This window comes from Aspergillus campestris (assembly GCF_002847485.1).
Source record: "Aspergillus campestris IBT 28561 chromosome Unknown P168scaffold_4, whole genome shotgun sequence".
Lineage (NCBI taxonomy): Eukaryota > Fungi > Ascomycota > Eurotiomycetes > Eurotiales > Aspergillaceae > Aspergillus > Aspergillus campestris.
The window spans coordinates 660,111-677,722 of NW_020194339.1; the positions used below are offsets into that span (position 1 = coordinate 660,111).

Consider the following 17,612-nt stretch of genomic DNA (forward strand, 5'->3'; position numbering starts at 1 on the left):
ATTTCATTCTGTTTTCCTTGGGACCTGCGGCGCTTCCGGAAGGACGTGATTACGAGACCAATCTGCTGTGACGATTCTACGATTGACCTTGGGACTGCCTAATCTAGCGACTCAACCTGCTCTCGAGTCATGGTTGAGTCCCATTATTTCCCAGGTATGAGCGACTCGCATCGTCGGGCTCAGACAACGACTTTAATTTTTTTTCTTTTTTTCTCCCCATTCCCCCTTGTTGTAATCTGCGATTATACCATGTTAGCTCCGGCTTTGATACTTTCTTTGCGGGACCCGAACTTTCTTGTGTTGATTCTTGGATCTTTCCGGTGATGAAATGAAAGGGAGAACCGAATGGACGATATGACGTCCCCCGGATATCCCCAAGTGGCTTGGAAGAGACATGTTGCCTTCTTGTATTATGCTTTGTTTGTATGTTTGAATAATTCCCCTAGCCTTTTTCAACAGAGACATGAATGGGAGGGGAGGGAGTCTGTTTCCCACCCCAATAGTCTCATTCTTTCCCACGACCGATATCCTTTCCCTTGTTTCACCGGGTTATTTATGTTCCATTTTTCGTTTTGATGAGGTCCCTTGTTGTATGATTTGTTTACTTGTCGCATAGCATGCTTTTTCCATTTGTGTTTGTATCAGCGTTGTGTTTGTTGTCTGGTTGTCTGGTTTGTTGATTAGACATCAATATTTGACTTGTTCTATCTTGGAATAATTACTGGTCGACCTATTTGATTAGACGTATTATCATGGATTGTAGAACATGAGGTTTATGTAGATGCTGTTGATATCTTCAGTAATGTACAATCAATAGACATCCAGCCAGCTTCGAGTTATCCCAAATACCATGCATATAACAAGCACAGTATCTCCAACCACACCTAATCAAAAGGGGAGACAACCTCCAACACCACTACCACTGCCATCACCACTAAATTCCATATCCTACACAGACAGACAAACACGTAGATAAACAAAAAAAAAAAAAAAAGAAACTCAAACTCCCCCAGCAAGCGACCCCATCCACCCCCGATCCCCACCCAAAGCCCTCTCCGCAGACCCAGCATCCACCTCCTTCTTCGCCCGTCTCATAGACTCACCATCCTCGCGCGTCAAATCGCGCGCCTCCTGCAACCTCCGCAGGGACTCCTTCCTGCCCAGGATGACCATCGTCTCTGGGATGCCTGGCCCCGCGGCGCCCGCTGAGAGCGCCCAGCGGAGGTAGTGGTAGAGTTCTTTTTTGAAGGTTTTGTCGATGGATTTCTTTGTTTTGGAGGCGTCTTCTGGGGTGGTGGGAGGAGAGGGGTCTTGGTCCTCGAGGGCAGAGGAGCCGTCGTAGGAGGTTATGTTTGCTTTGTGGGTTTCGATTGTCCAGTGGGGTTCTGGGACGAGCATTAGGGCTGCGGCTGCTGTGTGGAGGGTGGAGATGGGGATCTTGTTGTTGGTGTTGGTGTTGGGGGGAGGGTTGAGGTGTAGGGGGTCGGGTTAGGGTTGGGGTGAAGAAGGTGGCGTTGCGGGCGACGAAGTCGGTGGCTGTTGTGTATGATTTTGCGTCGGCGCGGAGGAGGGGGGCGATGTATTGGTTTAGGGAGCGGGATTGGAGGAGGGGGGTGCTGTGATGTTTATCAGTTGTGATTCCTTGGTGTCTGTTCTTTTGAACGCAGGTGGGAGGGGATGTCGTGGCGAGGGAAAAGGTCTGAACATACAGTTCTTTCGCGGAGTACGTGTCGGACACCACCTGGGAGACTTTAGAGACCATCGCGTCAAACTCCGGACCCCCTGTTGCGGCGAATCGCTGGGCGTGCGCCTTTTGGAGGAACCAGAGCTTCTCGAAGGCGACTACCGTGTTGCCTCGGGTGATTTTGAGGTTGAACTGCTGTGGATTAGTGTTTGAATCGAAATGGTTAAGGTCGATAATGAACATACGATCTGCTCCAGCTCTTCCAGGCTGAAAACGTCCGACTTCTGGGTGTGAGACCAGCCCAGGAGTGCGGCGAAGTTCACCAAAGTAGCTGCGAACACGCCCTGTCGATCTTTGAAGTAGCTCAGGTCGATATCGGCATTCCGCTTGCTGAGCTTTTGCCCGGATTGGTCGACCAGCAGGGGAACATGGCCGAAGCGGGGAGGCGTCCATTGGAAGGCGTTGTACAGTGCGACGTGCAGCGGAGTGGACGGCATCCATTCCTATGTTTCAACACTGTTAGAATCCTGCCCCGATCTATGGAAATCCTTCGATGACGTACCGTTCCCCGGATCACATGAGTGATCTTCATGTGGTGGTCGTCCACCACGTTGGCGAGGTGGTAGGTCGGGTGCCCGTCGGATTTCAGCAAGATGGGGTCGTCGTACACGCGATCGATTAGATCCAACTTGTTAGGCGATCGGTTTTGCCCCGTTTTGCCGTACACTAGGTCGTCAAACATTGGGTATCCCTCCACCTTCAGCCGAACCACATGCGTGTCGCCCTTGCTTGCGCGCTCTTCAGACTCCGCCGCGGAAATATCTGCGCAGGTTCTGTCGTACCCCGGGGCTAAACCGGCCTGGCTGCGGTGTCGCGCGAGAGTATCGAGACGATCGGCCGAGCAGAAGCATCGGTATGCATGGCCGTTGTTGATCAGGTCATGCGCGTGGGTGCGATAGAGGGCTGTCCGTTCCGACTAGATGTAACCGTCCACTCTGGTCAGCGCAAATCCACAAACCAGTCAATGGGCTCATTTTCAGCCATACCTGTCTATAAGGGCCGTAGGGACCTCCGATACTTGGACCTATCGTGCACAGCGGCCTCAGTCAGCGAGGCCGATCCCGACACGCTCCACATGCGCTCCATTCTCACCTTCATCCCACTGCAGCCCAGCCCATTGGAGATCATCGTAGAGCCTCTGCTCAGCATCGGGGATCGTCCGTTTCTGTGGTCCCAATCAGCCCCCGTTCATGGTCTCCCGTCGATCGTGTCCTTGCGCACCTGGTCCGTGTCCTCGATGCGCAGCAAAAACTGGCCGCCCGTTCGTCGGGCCAACAGATAGTTGAACAGGGCAGTGCGAAGTGACCCAAGATGAAGATATCCGGTTGGCGACGGCGCAAATCGAGTTCGGGCGGGAAAATTAGGGAGATTGGTCTTTTTGCTGCCGGTGTGTACGCTCGGAGATGTCGAGTGAGCTCTGCATTGGAGGCAGACCCAGGAACGACGGGCTAAGAGACCCGAGAGGGGGCGTCTCATGGTAACGCGACAGCAAGGAGAGCTATAATAACGAAAAGAAGTGGGTGGAAATAGACAGAAGGATGGTGAAGTTGACGCGGGAGGAAAAAGGCAGAGAGAAGGATGAGCGGAGGTGCGGCGAACGAAAGCCGAACGGGGCGAATGATTTTCTTTCCCCGTCCGAACTTTGCTCCGTCTTTCTTCTGTCAATCTACGATCAAATCCTCTTCACCCAGTCCTTTCTATAACGTTGGTTTGGATACCTTCTTCTGACTTGATACTCTTTAATATATTTAATATCTGTTTCTTGGATTATTATCCACTCCCACGCAGTCAGGCCGAGTTTCCTGCCTCACCACCATTAGTATGGCAGCCTGTTTTTCTTCTGTTTCTTTTGCGCACTCTGATATTTTTTCTACGGGGCTAACACATTTTGAATAGTGGCTGAATTCGAGATCGACCTCTACGGTATAGTCCAACTTGGATGATGAAGTCCCCGAAAAAATCGCATTACTAACCCTCCGAACAGAGGTCCTGGAGATTGAGCGAAGCGCAAGCAAAGACGAGGTCCGAAAAGCTTATCGCAAGGTATGTCGCCTGCAAAATCCGACCCTCGATTCAGCGAGGTGTGTTCTAATCGACCTGGCACGTAATAGGCAGCCCTCGCAAGCCATCCCGATAAAGTCCCCGAAGACGAACGCGAAGAAGCAGAGGTGAAATTCAAGTCGGTCCAAGAAGCCTACGACATCCTTTACGATGACGACAAGCGCCACCTCTACGATACCCACGGTATGGGTGCGTTCAATGGCTCCGGTGAGCCTGGCATGGGCCCCGGTGGCCCCGACCTCGACGACATCCTCGCGCAGATGTTCGGTGGCATGGGTGGCATGCCTGGTATGGGCGGTATGCCCGGCGGTATGCCCGGCGGACCCCGCGCGAACAAACCCCGGAGAAGTCCCAACGAAGAGCAGAAGTACGAAGTGAGCCTGGAGGATCTGTACAAGGGCAAGACGGTCAAGTTCGCCAGCACCAAGAACATCATCTGCAGCCTGTGCAACGGGAAGGGCGGTAAAGAAAAGGCGCAGGCCAAGAAGTGCTCGACGTGCGACGGGCATGGTGTCAAGCAGGTGCTGCGACAGATGGGGCAGTTCTTGTCCCCGTCGACTGTCGTCTGCTCGACCTGCAGTGGCGATGGCCAGTTCTTCAGCCCCAAGGACAAGTGCAAGAAGTGTAAGGGGAAGAAGACGGTGGAAGCCAAGAAGATGTTGGAGATCTACGTGCCTCCGGGGGCGAAGTATGTTATTCCTTCTTTACTTCTCGTCCCATGATCGGCAGCTAACTTTGATTTAGGGAAGGGGATAAGATTATTTTGGACGGTGAGGCGGACCAAGCACCGGACCAAGAGCCCGGAGACATTGTCTTCCATCTGGTTGAAGAAGAACACCCGATCTTCCGGAGATCTGGAGCCGACCTCACGGCCACCATCGAAGTCACTCTGGCCGAAGCGTTGGCCGGATTCTCCCGCGTCGTGGTCAAGCATCTCGACGGGCGCGGTGTGGAGCTCAAACACCCCCAGAAACCGGGCCAGGTCTTATCGCCCGGACAGGTCCTGAAGGTTCCCGGGGAGGGCATGCCCATCAAACGGAGCGACTCTCGGGGTGATCTGTACTTGATCGTCGACGTCAAGTTCCCCGATGAGAAATGGAAGCCGAGCCCCGCCGTGCTGGCGAGCCTCAAGGAGATGCTGCCTCAGCCAGGCCCTGCCATCCCGGCAGACACCGTGGACGAGGTAGCATACGACCCGAAGGGCAACATGGATGAGTTTGGGTCCAATGACCAAGGGGGGTCTGCATGGGAGGACGACGACGATGAGGGTGAGACGGCGCAGTGCACGGCGCAGTAATCTTGCATGCTTGCGTTTGTCTTTTCTCCTGTTTGCATTTCGTTTCGTTTTTCTCCCCTTTTCTTTCTCTTCTCTCTGTTTTGTTTGTCACGGCCGTTGTCTATACCTCTTGCAGCAGGGCTTATTTAGATCCGTCGGAAAGACGCATTGGGACCAACTTTTCTCTGGCATCGCTGGCGTTTGCGGTTCAAACCACCAGCTTGGCTTGGTCTGATATAATGGTGATGATAGAAATATACTACATACATGTTGCAATCAGTGTCTTACTTGGCATGCGCTTCGCGTGGGGGCATGAAACAAGCATTCCGATATCTTGAGAACAATTTGTTCCCTGTCCGGTTGTCTCCGTTTGTGGTGTGGGATATTAGGCCGTAAATTCTCTACGAATTTGTTATTCCTTGTCCATCCATCAAACAGGGAGAGAATTGTAACCCACCAACGGGTTCGCCCGGGGTGAAAGACGGGCCCCCCATGTCTCCTTTTCCCCAGGTCTCCAGCACCCACCTATCTCATAGCGCGGGGTTGAGGCGAATGGGGGGCTCCGGGGCTCCGGGGCTCCATATCTATTGTCTCGGGCCAATCAGTTGAGAAATGCGACATGTGTTTTCAGGCCCGATCCAAAGATTGGGGCCCTGCGTTTGATAGTAGTTAATATCTCTTTTCTTTTTTCTTTTTTTCCCTTCTTCCTTTTCTCTTTCTCTCTCTTTTCTGTATGCTGGCCAGCGCATATATAAAGCACTGTTCAGGTCCTGCCGCTTGTCGGAATCCCCACTCCATACATACCAACTGTATTGCTCCTGATTCGCTCGGCACCCCGGGTTCCCATCTTCGGAGATTCTCCGGTTTTTCGGCATCGGTGGTATACCGTCAGTGGACTGTCTCGGCTTTTGAGGGGTTGAGCACCTAGTAGTCGGCTTAAATACCCGACCCGACTGCGGCATTGAACCCACCAAGCGCTATCTATCTTTATTTTCGATCAGGAAATCAAAGTACATATGTCGTGTCAGTCGCAAAAGTCATGCGACGGCTGCGCCTGCAAAGGCGGCGCGGCGGCGGCGGCGTCTCCCGTCAACATCGAAGACTGCGAGACGGAGCTGCTTGCGCTGCGGAAGAGGACGATCGATCTGGAGAAAGCGCTTGCGTCGATGAAAGACGGAGAAGAAGGCGTGGTGCCCCGCGCGAAGAAGAAGAAGCTGCGGTCTGCGAACTGGTTCCGGTGCGAGAGCAACCCGGGCATGATGGCTCTCTATATCGAGAGGTATCTGAATTATGGCCTCACGAGGGAAGAGCTGATGTCCGGGAAGCCTATCATTGGCATTGCGCAGTCTGGGTCGGACTTGTCTCCGTGCAACCGGTACCATTTGGAGCTGGTGAAGCGCGTTAGAGAGGGGATTGGGGCTGCGGGGGGCATTGCGTTTGAGTTTCCCACGCATCCGATCCAGGAGAGTAGTCGGCGGCCGACGGCTTGTCTTGACCGGAATCTTTCTTATCTGGGTTTGGTGGAGATTTTGTATGGGTATCCTTTGGATGGCGTGGTGCTTTTGACTGGTTGTGATAAGACTACTCCGGCTGCTTTGATGGCTGCGGCTACTATTGTATGTTTTCCGTAGTGACTGTCTTTCGTTTGCTGCATTTGCTGACATCTCAAAGAATATCCCCGCCATCTGTTTGAATGTCGGTCCGATGTTGAACGGATACGTGAAGAGCGAGCTTGCTGGCTCCGGGATGGTGCTGTGGAAAGGCCGCGAGATGTACGCCGCCGGGGAGATCAACCAGGAAGAGCTTGTCGACTACGTATCCCGAGGGTACGTTGGACCTATACGATGCGCTAGAGTCCGTTTGCTAATCTCTCCCCGTCAGCGCCCCGTCCGTCGGACACTGTAACACCATGGGGACAGCATCGACAATGAACGCACTCGCAGAGGCGCTAGGAATGGCCCTTCCAGGCTCCGCAGCTATCCCAGCCCCATACCGCGAACGAGGCCACTGTGCTTACGAGACTGGCGAGCGGATCGTCGAGATGGTCCATTCAGACCGCAAGCCGAGCGACATCATGACGCGCGAGGCTTTCGAAAACGCCATCGTGGTCAACACCGCCATCGGGGGCAGCACCAACGCCCCGATCCACATCAATGCCATCGCCAAGCACATCGGTGTCGACGTCTCGCTGGACGACTGGGACAGACTCGGGTTCCACATCCCTCTACTGCTGAACATGCAGCCCGCGGGCGAATTCCTAGGCGAGGAATACTTCAGGGCTGGAGGGCTACCAGCCATCATGGCGGAGCTGCTCGACGCGGGCAAGTTGCACGCGGGAACACTGACCTGTAATGGGCTCAGCGCGGGGGCAAACGTCAGCGGGAAGCACTCCTGGGACCGGCGGATAATCAAAGCGTACGACGAGCCAATCTTGGGCGACGCGGGCTTCCTTCACCTGCAGGGAACATTGTTCGACTCGGCCATCATGAAGACGTGCGTGATTTCCGAGGAGTTCCGCAAGACCTTCCTGGAGAACCCTGACGACCCGATGGCCTTTGAAGGCACCGTCGTCGTCTTCGACGGGCCGGAAGATTACCACGAGAGGCTCGAGGATCCGTCCACGCCTATCGACGAGAGGACTATCTTGGTTATGCGCGGGACGGGACCATTGGGCTTTCCGGGTGCCGCTGAGGTGGTCAACATGCACCCTCCTGGACGACTCCTCCGGGAGGGTGTCAAATCACTGCCCTGTATTGGCGACGGGCGACAGTCGGGCACCTCTGGCTCACCATCGATCCTCAACGCGAGCCCCGAGGCTGCAGCGGGTGGGAATCTAGGCGTCCTGCGTGACAAGGACCGGGTCCGAGTCGACCTCAAGCGACGACGCGTCGACATCCTTGTCTCGACAGAGGAGCTAGAGAGGCGCAAGATTGAACTGCAAACCCGGGGGGGCTATGTTGCACCTGAGAGTCAGACCCCATGGCAAGAGCTGTTCCGGAAAGAAACCGCGCAGTTGAGTGAGGGGATGGTCCTCCGGGAGTCTGTCAAGTATCAACGACTGGCTCAGAAATACGAGGTTCCTCGACATAATCATTGAAGCAAGGGGGCAGAACCCAGGTGTGGGGAGGTTGGTGTCAGTGTTGGTGTTGCATGAGAGTGAGACTATCGCATCGAACCACCACTAATCACGGGACCAGACCATTTTCCACTTACGTTTATCCAGGATGCGTTGTGCAATGAGACTCAGACACTATATGACTATCTACTATCATTGAACTGCTTCCTTCCATCTATACCCCGGCATCTGTACTATGAAAAACCTTTAGCGTGACAAGAGTAGAGTTGGAACACCGACTTCCAACAGTCCCCTAACCGTGCATTCTATCCTCATGGACTCGACGATCGACAATAGACTCCAATACAGTCCCACGTTCCACCAGAAGAACTTCCCTCGTCCGATTCACTCGCGACAAGCTTCCGATCTGATTGCAGTTGCTTCAGATCGGACGAACGCCTTGCATGCCCCTACTCAGCTGTACAACGGATTAAGCTCGTACAGGCAGATACCCACAGCCACCTGGGGAACCTTCAGAACCAGAATAGCATCAGATATCGCAATCTCTCTATTCGCCCGATATGGTTTTGTTCTCTGACGCTGCAACAATACATTGAGGACCAGACCATCGTCTGCCTCTGACAGCATCGGGGTACAGAAAAAGAAATACAGTAAATGTCTCTCAACACAGCAGCTGAACGGGTTTCACAGCGTGTGCCGCTTTGATAGCAGTCTCGAATCGCGTGCAAGCTGCGATATCTTTTCTTTTTCCTACTGTTGCAATTGCCAGGCGTTCTAGAGCAACAATGTCTAGTTTTTTTGCTATTTCCCTCGCCGAAGCACGCCTCGGTGCGACAGAAGATTCTGCCTCAGCCGCACGATTTCTGCACCGGTCGTTGCACAGGTCAGATTCTCGTCCAGGTACGTACACCACCTACGTCGTTGGTACAGCTGCTGTAGCATGCAGTCTTCCAACTGGTGCTCGTGTCTCATCTCATTTGTTTCTATGGCTCGAACTCAAGGCGCCGTGTGTTACTGTCTCAACATCGTTGCGTCGGCTGGCATGTCACCCGTTGCAAGAGTCATTCTGACCACCCTAGGTCACTGGGCTACTTGGTTGGGGGGGTATAAATGCTTGCTTGAATCCTTGCTTGAATGACGAGATAAGACAGACACAGAAACTACTCATAACGGAAACCCATTACTTTCAGATCCCCAGACCAAAAAGATACTCTTCCTTCTTTGACATAGTCAAGATGTTCAGGCTCGTTGCCTTCCTCGCTGTGCTCTCTGCAGCAAGTGCCATTTTAAAGCCAAGTCCAGTTCTCGCCCGGGGAAACTGCCAAACCGTTCCTCCCACGACCATTGATGTTATGGACGTCTCAGACCCGGATGGTTTCAATATTGGCAACATATTTCGCCTCGAAAGCACCGGCAATCCCACGGCAAACACGAAGATCTCGGCTCTCACCTTCGCTCTCCCCTCCGGTGCCACGGGCTGTGTACTGCGGATCCATAGACCCCCGATCGTCTCTGGCAACAACGTGGCGGACGTCTGGACGACTAGTCCGTGGAATGCTCACGCGCCGCCTACCTGGAACAACCTCCCTCATCAGAATGAGATGGTAGGGAAGCTTATCTTTCCAAAGGATCGATCAAGTCAAGAAGACGTGAAAAATATTGCGTCAAACTCTTGTTCGACCACCATGAGTTACTTGGTGGAGTTTACCAAGCCACCGTCCAGCGAAGGGAGCGTCGAATTTTACAATACGGCGGGCTCTGGATCAATGAATGACATAGGCTTCGATATGCAGTATAATTGTTGATTGGCGGTTATCTCGGGCGACATGGGTTGGCGGGCTTCGATCAACGAATCCCATGGGCTTCGATATGCAATTCAATTGTTGATTGGCGGTTATCTCGGGCGAATGGGTTGGCGGGCAGCAGGACGAGAGCGATGTTTCAGCCTCTGCGTATGGGGATATAGCCCGAGATGGATATTCTGTGGCAGAATGTAACTGTTCTTGTTGAATGCGAAGGAGGTTTTAAGCAGCGCCGCAGATCTTCACATGCGACCTGAGTAGCTCTCAACCAATATCTGGTTGATGCTAGGCCCGGGGGAACCAGACCAGAAGTATCTCAGTTGGCTCTCTTGTATATTAGCTTGCATTGGCGAGTCTCAGTTCCATGCTTAGGCACAAAACCCCGAAAGCATAGCACAAGTCTCAGCTAGATTTGAAACCCGGTCGCATGGACCAAGAGATTGAGCTATCACGGCGTTCCCTTTTGTTTCAGTTGCCACTTTCTAAACTAGAAAAGTCATTCTGCCTGTGTTCTCAAAGTCAACATCCCCAAAGACATTGCGATGCGGTCCATTAAGTTCTCCGTTCGTTCATCGCTTGATTCATACCATAGTAAATGCTGGGAATACAGTGCGCGGGCTTTCAGTGCCATGGCCGCCGAATGCCAGACGTCGGGTCCAACGGCGGGAATACGACTGGAGAGAAGGGCTGCCCGACGAGTCGCCTCGGAGCTGATCACTGCGATTAACTGCTGAAGCATCGCAATTGCAGTGCAGATTCCTTCGAGCGAGCTATTGGCCAGAAGACAGGCGGCGGAGGCAGGAATGGGCCCAACAAACTCCAGTAGTTTGTATTTATGAGACTCGTCACTCGCAGCATTAAGGCCAAACTTTAGCTGCGACCGCATGCCACACAAAGCATCCCGACAGTTGGCGATGTCCTTTGTCAAGTCTTTCCTCCGATGGTTGAACGTTTTCTGCGAGCTGGCGATCAGGGTCTTGGTGCTCACGAGAAAGCCCGGACATCGAGCAATCTCATAGAATGCATGCTCCACCAAGGCACCTAAACGACTTGCTTTCCCTCTCTGCTCTTCTAATGCCAAGGCTTCGTCAATGCCCGACTTCCACACCGGGTCTTCCAAAAAGCATCGCTCCCCCAGGAGAAACGCCTGGAAAACGAAAAAGGGCCGGAAAGACACCAGCAGCAGCCGAGCGGTTCCGTCGACGTAGGCCTGGGGCCTCCGCAGGCGAATTAGGTGGGAGAGACCGCGTGAATGTAGTATCCATGATTTCTGTTTCCGGTCCGCCATCAGTTCGTAGGTCGCGAGGAACATTGTCGAGGCGAGGGCATCGTCCGAAGCCACCATTGAAGGATTGCCAATCACCCGGGCGAGATGCCGCAGTGCACGACGGTACATGTCCCGACTGAGATATACCAACCGCTGGTCGTGTTTAATCTTCCCCATGTACAGCATGGCGATGCCGCGCAAAGACCAATCGAGGGTTGGGTTCGGGGCCTTCTGGCTGCGAGCGAAAGAGACCCAAGTCATGTTGAGACGCGAAACGTAAGCATTATATTGGCCTGGAAACGCCGTCGGAACGAATGCGCAAAACGCCTCGCGAAGCTGGCTATCCACGGTCCTCGCGACTAGACTGGAATTCACTGTTTCATCTATGGACATGAAACCCACCCCTCTGCGCGCTGGAGTGGCGCGTAGCAGCACGGTATTCGATGACACCTGCTGTCCCACTGGAGAGCCATTTTTGACCAGATTCTCCGGCTCCAGCTCCCCGGGACACACTAGGTGAAATTTCCGTTGTCTCTCATATCCTGGGCAGTCCACGTTCCTTTTTTGACAGCGGAGGCACTTTGGACGGGTTTCGTCGCACTAGGAGACCGACCGTATCAGTAACGATCGAGAGATATTGGAAAATCAAAACAAGGGAGAGCTTGTAGATACCTTGACTTTCCGCTTCACACACACCGAGCACCCTTTGCTGCGTAACGTGCCCCCCATCAATTCAAGATTGATCACCGGTTCCAAACGATCGGGCCGTCACGAAGTATGTGGGAGAGATGAAGATCGCAACGTGTATGGATGCAAAGAAAGGGACAGAGGATCCGGTCAGCCTTACGGAGACCGCCAAGTGAAAGAGGCCATGGCGATCACCTCGTATCCCGGCACGTGAATCATACATAACAAGTTGGTTGCTTTGATCATCACCGAAGAAATGACACCTTGCACTCCGGTACTGTTTGTACGAGAACTCCACCAGAATGCCAATGCCGACTTTTAAATTGATTCTATACCCTATTTACGTCTTCCAACAAACGTAATGCTGGGCGACTGGCTTGAATCGCCAGGGGAATGTACGAATATGATTGAGTCACGTGGCGTACACGAGGGCAGCCCTGGTCTCAGCCAGGTCGACAGGGATTCTAAACACGGAGTGGGGTGTAAGCAGGCATCGACCAGTCAGGAATCTGTATTGATCCAAATCCTAGGGCTGCATCTCACTTGTATCCTTGGTGTGCTCTCGCAGATGAGACTCCACGCTTGGAAATGACGATGTTGAGTTCTATCGCAATAGACCTTGTCGAACATCTCCAAGAAGACCCTGTGTGCTTCAGCTTTCTCCATAATTTCTACTAATAGAAAGGGAAACAAGGTCCAACGAGTGATGCCAGTTTTAGTTTCTTGAATCTCCCACTTCCAACCGCAAGCTTTGTCCTACCATGCGTTCTACGATTGAACTAACGTCATGTCATTCAGTGTGGCTGATTGGCGCCGAGATTGGAATGAGTACCAGCCAAGTAACACTACACCCGATAATCGAGAAACTAACAGTATATAAAGATGAACTATCTATGTCAGCCCCGAGACTGTTCCCCATCTTCTCGCACTTCGAAGCCACATACGTATTTCGCAAGGATGGTAGACCTCGAGTCCTCCGTACTTGGCCCTGACCTGCACGACTGGATGCTGTATTCTTGTTGACAATTTCAGAACGTGGCCAATTTTCTTTAGGCGTATATGAACCAATCTGCATGTCCATCAGTGAGATTCCCTCCCTGTTGTGGATGATATGTCTTGTTTTCCACTTGGAGAGCTCCCCTCATTCTAACAAGTTCTCATGCGACGCATCTGTAATATAGATGATGTCTTACTTGACATGATGTTAAGCTCTTCCATGATGTTAATTTGCCTGTTCTGTCATCTCCAGCTCATCAAGACGCCTCAGTCTTGACATGAACTCATGGTCTATCTTTTGCCCCCCTGGCTTGTTGGAGTGTGCCAACTTATTGAAAGGACAGGGATGGTCATTACTTCGCAAATGAAAGCTGTAAAGCAGAAGCCCATTAAGTAAAGGGTGCATTCTATTTTGAACTCTGAACACGGCGATAATGTCATACCGTATCTTAGCCATACGGGGACACCTTTGATTCCCCCAAATATGGGATGGTCTAGATGATTCTGTTTTTTGCCTCCTGTTGCATCCCTTGCTTCTATTTCAATATATCTTACATTCTTAACTTGGTATCCGAGCATGGTAGCCTTTCCATACTCTAGCCCTATTAAAACAGTTTTGACTTTTGGGAATATGCTATGGTTTACAAGATTATCTCTCTTTGCCCCTTGTTACATCCCTAGATTCTTTCTCGGTGTAATTTACATTCCCATGTTTAGGAATAACTGTGCCCCAGTAAATGTCATTGGGAAAGTGTCGAAGATTAGATGGAATGCTCAAGATTGTGCCTCATACTCGGCCCATACGATTGTTGCAGCTAGTATGCCACCGGAAATATCTCCCACGCTCATGGATATGTGGAACTCTGAAACAGCTCCATTCCTGCGTCCAATATCTACACTGTCTTGCGCTTGACAGACAACCGAGGAGTGGCTCTCCCGAAAATATTGAATCAAGTTTCATATGATTCTCTCAATCGGAAATTGTCAAGACGGCTGGCTATACTGCGTGACCGTATGCCTCGGTCTTTTGAGGCCAAATATCAACCCTACCAGTCTCACTCATAATCAAGCGAAGTAGCAGAAAGTAACCTGATCAATTCTGGAATCTGGTTAGTGAAAAATGTAGTCATCGTAGATTTAATCTGACGCCTGAACTCAGCTCGCCACATCCTTTTCAAGATATCTCTGGTCCCTGTGCAGGGATGTTGACTAGACATGCCCAATCTTGGGGATATGAACTCGTGGGACCCGATGCATACTGCAAAGTGGGTCGACTGCACAAACTCTCATTTGTTAAGGCGTGGTAGGGTAAGATCATGATCAACAGACTATAGTCTCTGTCAACTCCATATCCCTAGATTCTTGAAAACATTCAGCATTCCCGGTTCACAAAGAGCAAACAAATCTCAGCCCCAGCAACCAAGAGCGCCATTGAAAGTAATCTGAGCAATGTGTCGCCCCTCACTAACCTTTTTGTTCAATAAGTTCAACATAAAAAGGCTGTCCCATCCGGTGTTTCTTGATACAGCGACTCTTCTCATCCTTCAAGTCTTCATATACTCCAGTTGTTTCCTCTCGGAGCCTTGACAACTTACTCCACCAAGATGAAGATTGCCTATATCATCCCCGCCCTGGGAATGGCCCACTCGGCACTTGCCACCGTGAATGCAGGACCTTACAATTCTGCATACGCCAAGTATTGCGGTAGTGGCCAGAGCCGGGGTACTGTCACTATTGATCAGACCGTATTCTCATACGTCTGTGACACTGGAAACTCTGCCATCAGCAAGGCCCCGATATCAGTGCGCTCGCTTGACATATGCGCCGACCTGTGTGAGAGTGACGGCGCCTGTGACAAAGCTGTCTGGTTCCGTGACAACGGGAATTGCTGGCTCTCAACCCCGGGGTCTGACACTCATGCTCCGGGCCAAATCGCCATTACCAGGGACCGGACCGCGAAGCCTTCGCCTGATCCCAACCATATCCAAACGGTGCCCCCAGTCTGTATGTTTTTTGACCACTGAAGCTTGGACATGCATGTGTTCTGGTGACTGACGTATCCTGTCATAGGCAACAACACGAACAGCCGACAGGTGACCCGGGTGAGCGGCCAGGGATGGTTCCTGGCGTGCGGTACACGTATGATTCTACAACCTGAAAAGGTCCCCTGGAAGAAACTCGATGCTGATATATTGCAGGATTCGGTGTTACACGGCCCAACCAAGTTGGTAAAGTGGAGAGCCTGGAGAGGTGCATTGATACCTGCAATCAACGTCCCGGCTGTCGGAGCGTCATGTGGAATCGCGATGATAGGTATTGTTATGTTACCGACAAGAATTCGTTGGAGAAGGAAGTCACACAGAATGCTAGTATCGACGCTGCCATCAAAATTGAGTAGGGGGGATAGATGATGGAGTGTCTGACTGTCAGTGTGTTGAGCTGAAGGCACATGGGCAGAAACTTTGCTGCCATGGCTAGGTATGCTAAGCGTTGTTCTCTGTCCGGTGATTATTCTGTCTTGTTCTCTGCTTTGGCCACCGGCTGTCTCTCCTTTAGCAGAATCTACTCGTTAGCTATCAGTAGTATTATTACTAGTGACGGTTTTTATAAATTCTTTCCGAATTAGGACTCTCTATCTTAGATACAAGGGTTCCCTCAGTACCCGACGCTTTCTTCGGACATTTGTTGATATCCATTCTGCGGCCCGTAGAGTAGAGCCCGTATCTTTGTTTCACTTATTACATATGATGATCCATATCTTTGTGTGTAGGAAGCCGGGAGGTTATATTCGGGCACCCCAGATGCAGGGCGGTGGCAGAACATCCTGAGGCAGGCAAAGTTCTTACGCGTTTCTTCCTGATGGTCAATATCTTTCTCTCCATCTATCTCTTTCTGCTACCTTTACAATTATCTTTGACCTAGGGGTACCCTTGCAAGAGGGTCGTTCTGGGCATCGAACCGTCCTTGAAGAGTTTCATAAACATCCGAATAACAATTATCCATTCCTCCTTCCCCCTGCTGGCCAGGGATGGAGGTCTCCACCCCGTCCGATTCCTGTGGACGGTCACGAAGCCAATCACACTCAGCCTCAGGACCCAGAATCCTCTAATAAGCTGCATACTACTAATAAGAAAGCCAAAAATAGAGCCAGAAATGGAGCCAGAAATGGAGCCAGAAATGGAGCCAGAAATGGAGCCAGAAATGGAGCCAAAAATGGAGCCAAAAAGAAAGCCAAAACAGGGGAACCACACGGTCATCCCTCTCCACTCGCGACAGATGGCAACACGCCGACACAGCACCCGATCAGCGAGGCCGTCGAGGACAGCGTCGCTGAAGCTGACGAACTGCGACAGGTCAGGAGAGAGATCTACGCCGACTTTGCCGCCACATTTGATAACCGCGTCGCCAGCTTCGAGAAGCCGGAGTACCGTGCTGTCGCAGGGGACATCGCAGACCGTTTTTTACAGGAGATCAGTGTGTCCAGCTTCGTAGAGAGTGGTGGACAAGACTTCATTCCCGTGCGCATTAGCAGCGATCGTTTCCCGCCAGGACGTTCATGAATGCTACTACGATGGGAGTGTGCTGAAAAGTCCTACAACAGGTCAAACTCATTGGCAGTATAGAGTACGAAGTTCATAGTGCATAGTTTACATGTTCGAGAACTACTATAGACCGGTTATTAGTAGCTAGTCATTCTTATAGTTGGAATTCGCCTTCTAGATTGGAAGTATTCACATGCTTATACCGCCGGAAATTCTACACAGATATTCAATATACTATTTTATGCATACAGCTGAAGTGCTAATATCATTTGAAAGGCGGAATTCCAGCCTAATGTAGGATATTTTCATACCCATATGTACTGTCAAAACAGTTAGCTCGTTGAAGGACTTTAGGCCACGCCTCCATACTACTGCTGCTGCTGCTGCCTACTGCCCCTTGTTTCCCACACACTGTATTCTCTCGATGAATTGCAGGACTTGCACTCATCCAAGCAAAAAGCTGTTAATAATAAGTGATTGCAATCGGCCAGCTGGCTTGCAGCGTTTCCCACACTAGTCATATGTATTTTGACATTTCCTCCAATCTTACAACTTTTGCAACTTTTTTCATAGTTTCAAATCATCAATATCATCATTTTTCTTGGCTATTTCCCCATTCTCCCCCATTGATAACGCTGAAAAGTTTTCAGCGCAGCGACTGCCGTGACACCATGGATCCCCCAATTCTCTCAATCCAAGCCATCCTCCGTGAGAACAATCGAGAACGGCTTTATGTCCGTCCCATCTGCTGGACTTGGAGACAATTAAAGCTTCTGAACTGCGCCTTTGTTGAAGAAGAGGTATCTTCGGAGAAGGGAGACCCACCATCAAGATCGGTAATGGGTACCTGGAAAAAACGTAGCAATCCTATGCAAGATATCGCATATCTACGCACAGCAGATCACATGGAAAATAAGAGATTCTTCGTGGGGAGAATCCTCAACCTCTATGGTTACCATTCTCTAGAGTCAGACCAATCCTACCTGACAACTAAACTATGGAAGGCTAATTTACTATCAGGCTCAACCGCCTGCCATTCTACTATGGACACCAGAAGGTTACCAATGTCCGAGTCAATGGAGTTTTCTCACGCCCCTCCTCCACTCCAAGTCTTGCTCATATCGCATTTGATACACTCTATTTCCTTCGAAAGAAACAAGT

The 17,612-nt window shown here is 51.4% G+C and overlaps 8 protein-coding genes across 8 annotated transcripts; 5 read left to right on the plus strand and 3 right to left on the minus strand.

Annotated features, from left to right (window-relative positions):
• Positions 1–999: 999 nt before the first annotated feature.
• P168DRAFT_309844 (glutamate--tRNA ligase MSE1) lies at positions 1,000–3,253 on the minus strand (the record flags this gene model as incomplete). Its single annotated transcript, XM_024839335.1, has 8 exons — positions 2,966–3,253; positions 2,837–2,909; positions 2,731–2,768; positions 2,247–2,660; positions 1,930–2,187; positions 1,710–1,876; positions 1,526–1,616; positions 1,000–1,437 (listed from the first exon to the last, which is right to left on the minus strand). Exons 1-8 carry the CDS (start codon positions 3,218–3,220, stop codon positions 1,000–1,002), a joined length of 1,734 nt encoding a protein of 577 aa, XP_024694141.1. The 5' UTR covers positions 3,221–3,253.
• Positions 3,254–3,322: 69 nt separating this feature from the next.
• On the plus strand, positions 3,323–5,102 carry P168DRAFT_295983 (putative DnaJ domain protein (Mas5); the record flags this gene model as incomplete). Its single annotated transcript, XM_024838084.1, has 5 exons — positions 3,323–3,337; positions 3,655–3,667; positions 3,729–3,787; positions 3,856–4,493; positions 4,550–5,102. 5 exons carry the CDS (start codon positions 3,323–3,325, stop codon positions 5,100–5,102), a joined length of 1,278 nt encoding a protein of 425 aa, XP_024694142.1.
• A 995-nt stretch (positions 5,103–6,097) lies between these two features.
• P168DRAFT_325895 (IlvD/Edd family dehydratase) lies at positions 6,098–8,212 on the plus strand (the record flags this gene model as incomplete). The annotated part of the gene is made up of 3 exons (XM_024841060.1): positions 6,098–6,697; positions 6,753–6,907; positions 6,963–8,212. The coding sequence occupies 3 exons, from the start codon at positions 6,098–6,100 to the stop codon at positions 8,176–8,178; spliced, it is 1,971 nt and encodes a 656-aa protein (XP_024694143.1). The 3' UTR covers positions 8,179–8,212.
• Positions 8,213–8,838: 626 nt separating this feature from the next.
• P168DRAFT_126405 (uncharacterized protein) lies at positions 8,839–9,309 on the plus strand. The gene has a single exon (XM_024832650.1). It carries the CDS (start codon positions 8,943–8,945, stop codon positions 9,225–9,227), a length of 285 nt encoding a protein of 94 aa, XP_024694144.1. The 5' UTR covers positions 8,839–8,942; the 3' UTR covers positions 9,228–9,309.
• P168DRAFT_126427 (uncharacterized protein) lies at positions 9,041–10,209 on the plus strand. Its single transcript, XM_024832652.1, has 2 exons — positions 9,041–9,057; positions 9,104–10,209. Exon 2 carries the CDS (start codon positions 9,393–9,395, stop codon positions 9,960–9,962), a length of 570 nt encoding a protein of 189 aa, XP_024694145.1. The 5' UTR covers positions 9,041–9,057; positions 9,104–9,392; the 3' UTR covers positions 9,963–10,209.
• Positions 10,209–12,313, minus strand: P168DRAFT_126421 (Zn(II)2Cys6 transcription factor domain-containing protein). Its single transcript, XM_024832651.1, has 2 exons — positions 11,899–12,313; positions 10,209–11,826 (listed from the first exon to the last, which is right to left on the minus strand). Exons 1-2 carry the CDS (start codon positions 11,953–11,955, stop codon positions 10,456–10,458), a joined length of 1,428 nt encoding a protein of 475 aa, XP_024694146.1. The 5' UTR covers positions 11,956–12,313; the 3' UTR covers positions 10,209–10,455.
• Positions 12,314–14,462: 2,149 nt separating this feature from the next.
• On the plus strand, positions 14,463–15,471 carry P168DRAFT_303329 (uncharacterized protein). The gene is made up of 3 exons (XM_024838743.1): positions 14,463–14,913; positions 14,980–15,048; positions 15,108–15,471. Exons 1-3 carry the CDS (start codon positions 14,514–14,516, stop codon positions 15,305–15,307), a joined length of 669 nt encoding a protein of 222 aa, XP_024694147.1. The 5' UTR covers positions 14,463–14,513; the 3' UTR covers positions 15,308–15,471.
• A 332-nt stretch (positions 15,472–15,803) lies between these two features.
• On the minus strand, positions 15,804–16,599 carry P168DRAFT_289011 (uncharacterized protein). Its single transcript, XM_024836909.1, has one exon. The coding sequence runs from the start codon at positions 16,164–16,166 to the stop codon at positions 15,828–15,830; it is 339 nt and encodes a 112-aa protein (XP_024694148.1). The 5' UTR covers positions 16,167–16,599; the 3' UTR covers positions 15,804–15,827.
• Between the last annotated feature and the right edge of the window lie 1,013 nt (positions 16,600–17,612).

Excerpts from the sequence above, each read along its gene's own strand:
- P168DRAFT_126427 (XM_024832652.1), top strand. The coding sequence starts at position 9,393 with ATGTTCAGGCTCGTTGCCTTCCTCGCTGTGCTCTCTGCAGCAAGTGCC.
- P168DRAFT_289011 (XM_024836909.1), bottom strand. The coding sequence starts at position 16,166 with ATGACCGTGTGGTTCCCCTGTTTTGGCTTTCTTTTTGGCTCCATTTTT.
- P168DRAFT_303329 (XM_024838743.1), top strand. The coding sequence starts at position 14,514 with ATGAAGATTGCCTATATCATCCCCGCCCTGGGAATGGCCCACTCGGCA. Across the intron at positions 14,914-14,979 it reads CCAAACGGTGCCCCCAGTCT|GCAACAACACGAACAGCCGA; the intron begins GTATGTTTTTTG and ends ATCCTGTCATAG. Across the intron at positions 15,049-15,107 it reads GTTCCTGGCGTGCGGTACAC|GATTCGGTGTTACACGGCCC; the intron begins GTATGATTCTAC and ends GATATATTGCAG.
- P168DRAFT_126421 (XM_024832651.1), bottom strand. The coding sequence starts at position 11,955 with ATGGGGGGCACGTTACGCAGCAAAGGGTGCTCGGTGTGTGTGAAGCGG. Across the intron at positions 11,827-11,898 it reads GTGTGAAGCGGAAAGTCAAG|TGCGACGAAACCCGTCCAAA; the intron begins GTATCTACAAGC and ends TCGGTCTCCTAG.
- P168DRAFT_126405 (XM_024832650.1), top strand. The coding sequence starts at position 8,943 with ATGTCTAGTTTTTTTGCTATTTCCCTCGCCGAAGCACGCCTCGGTGCG.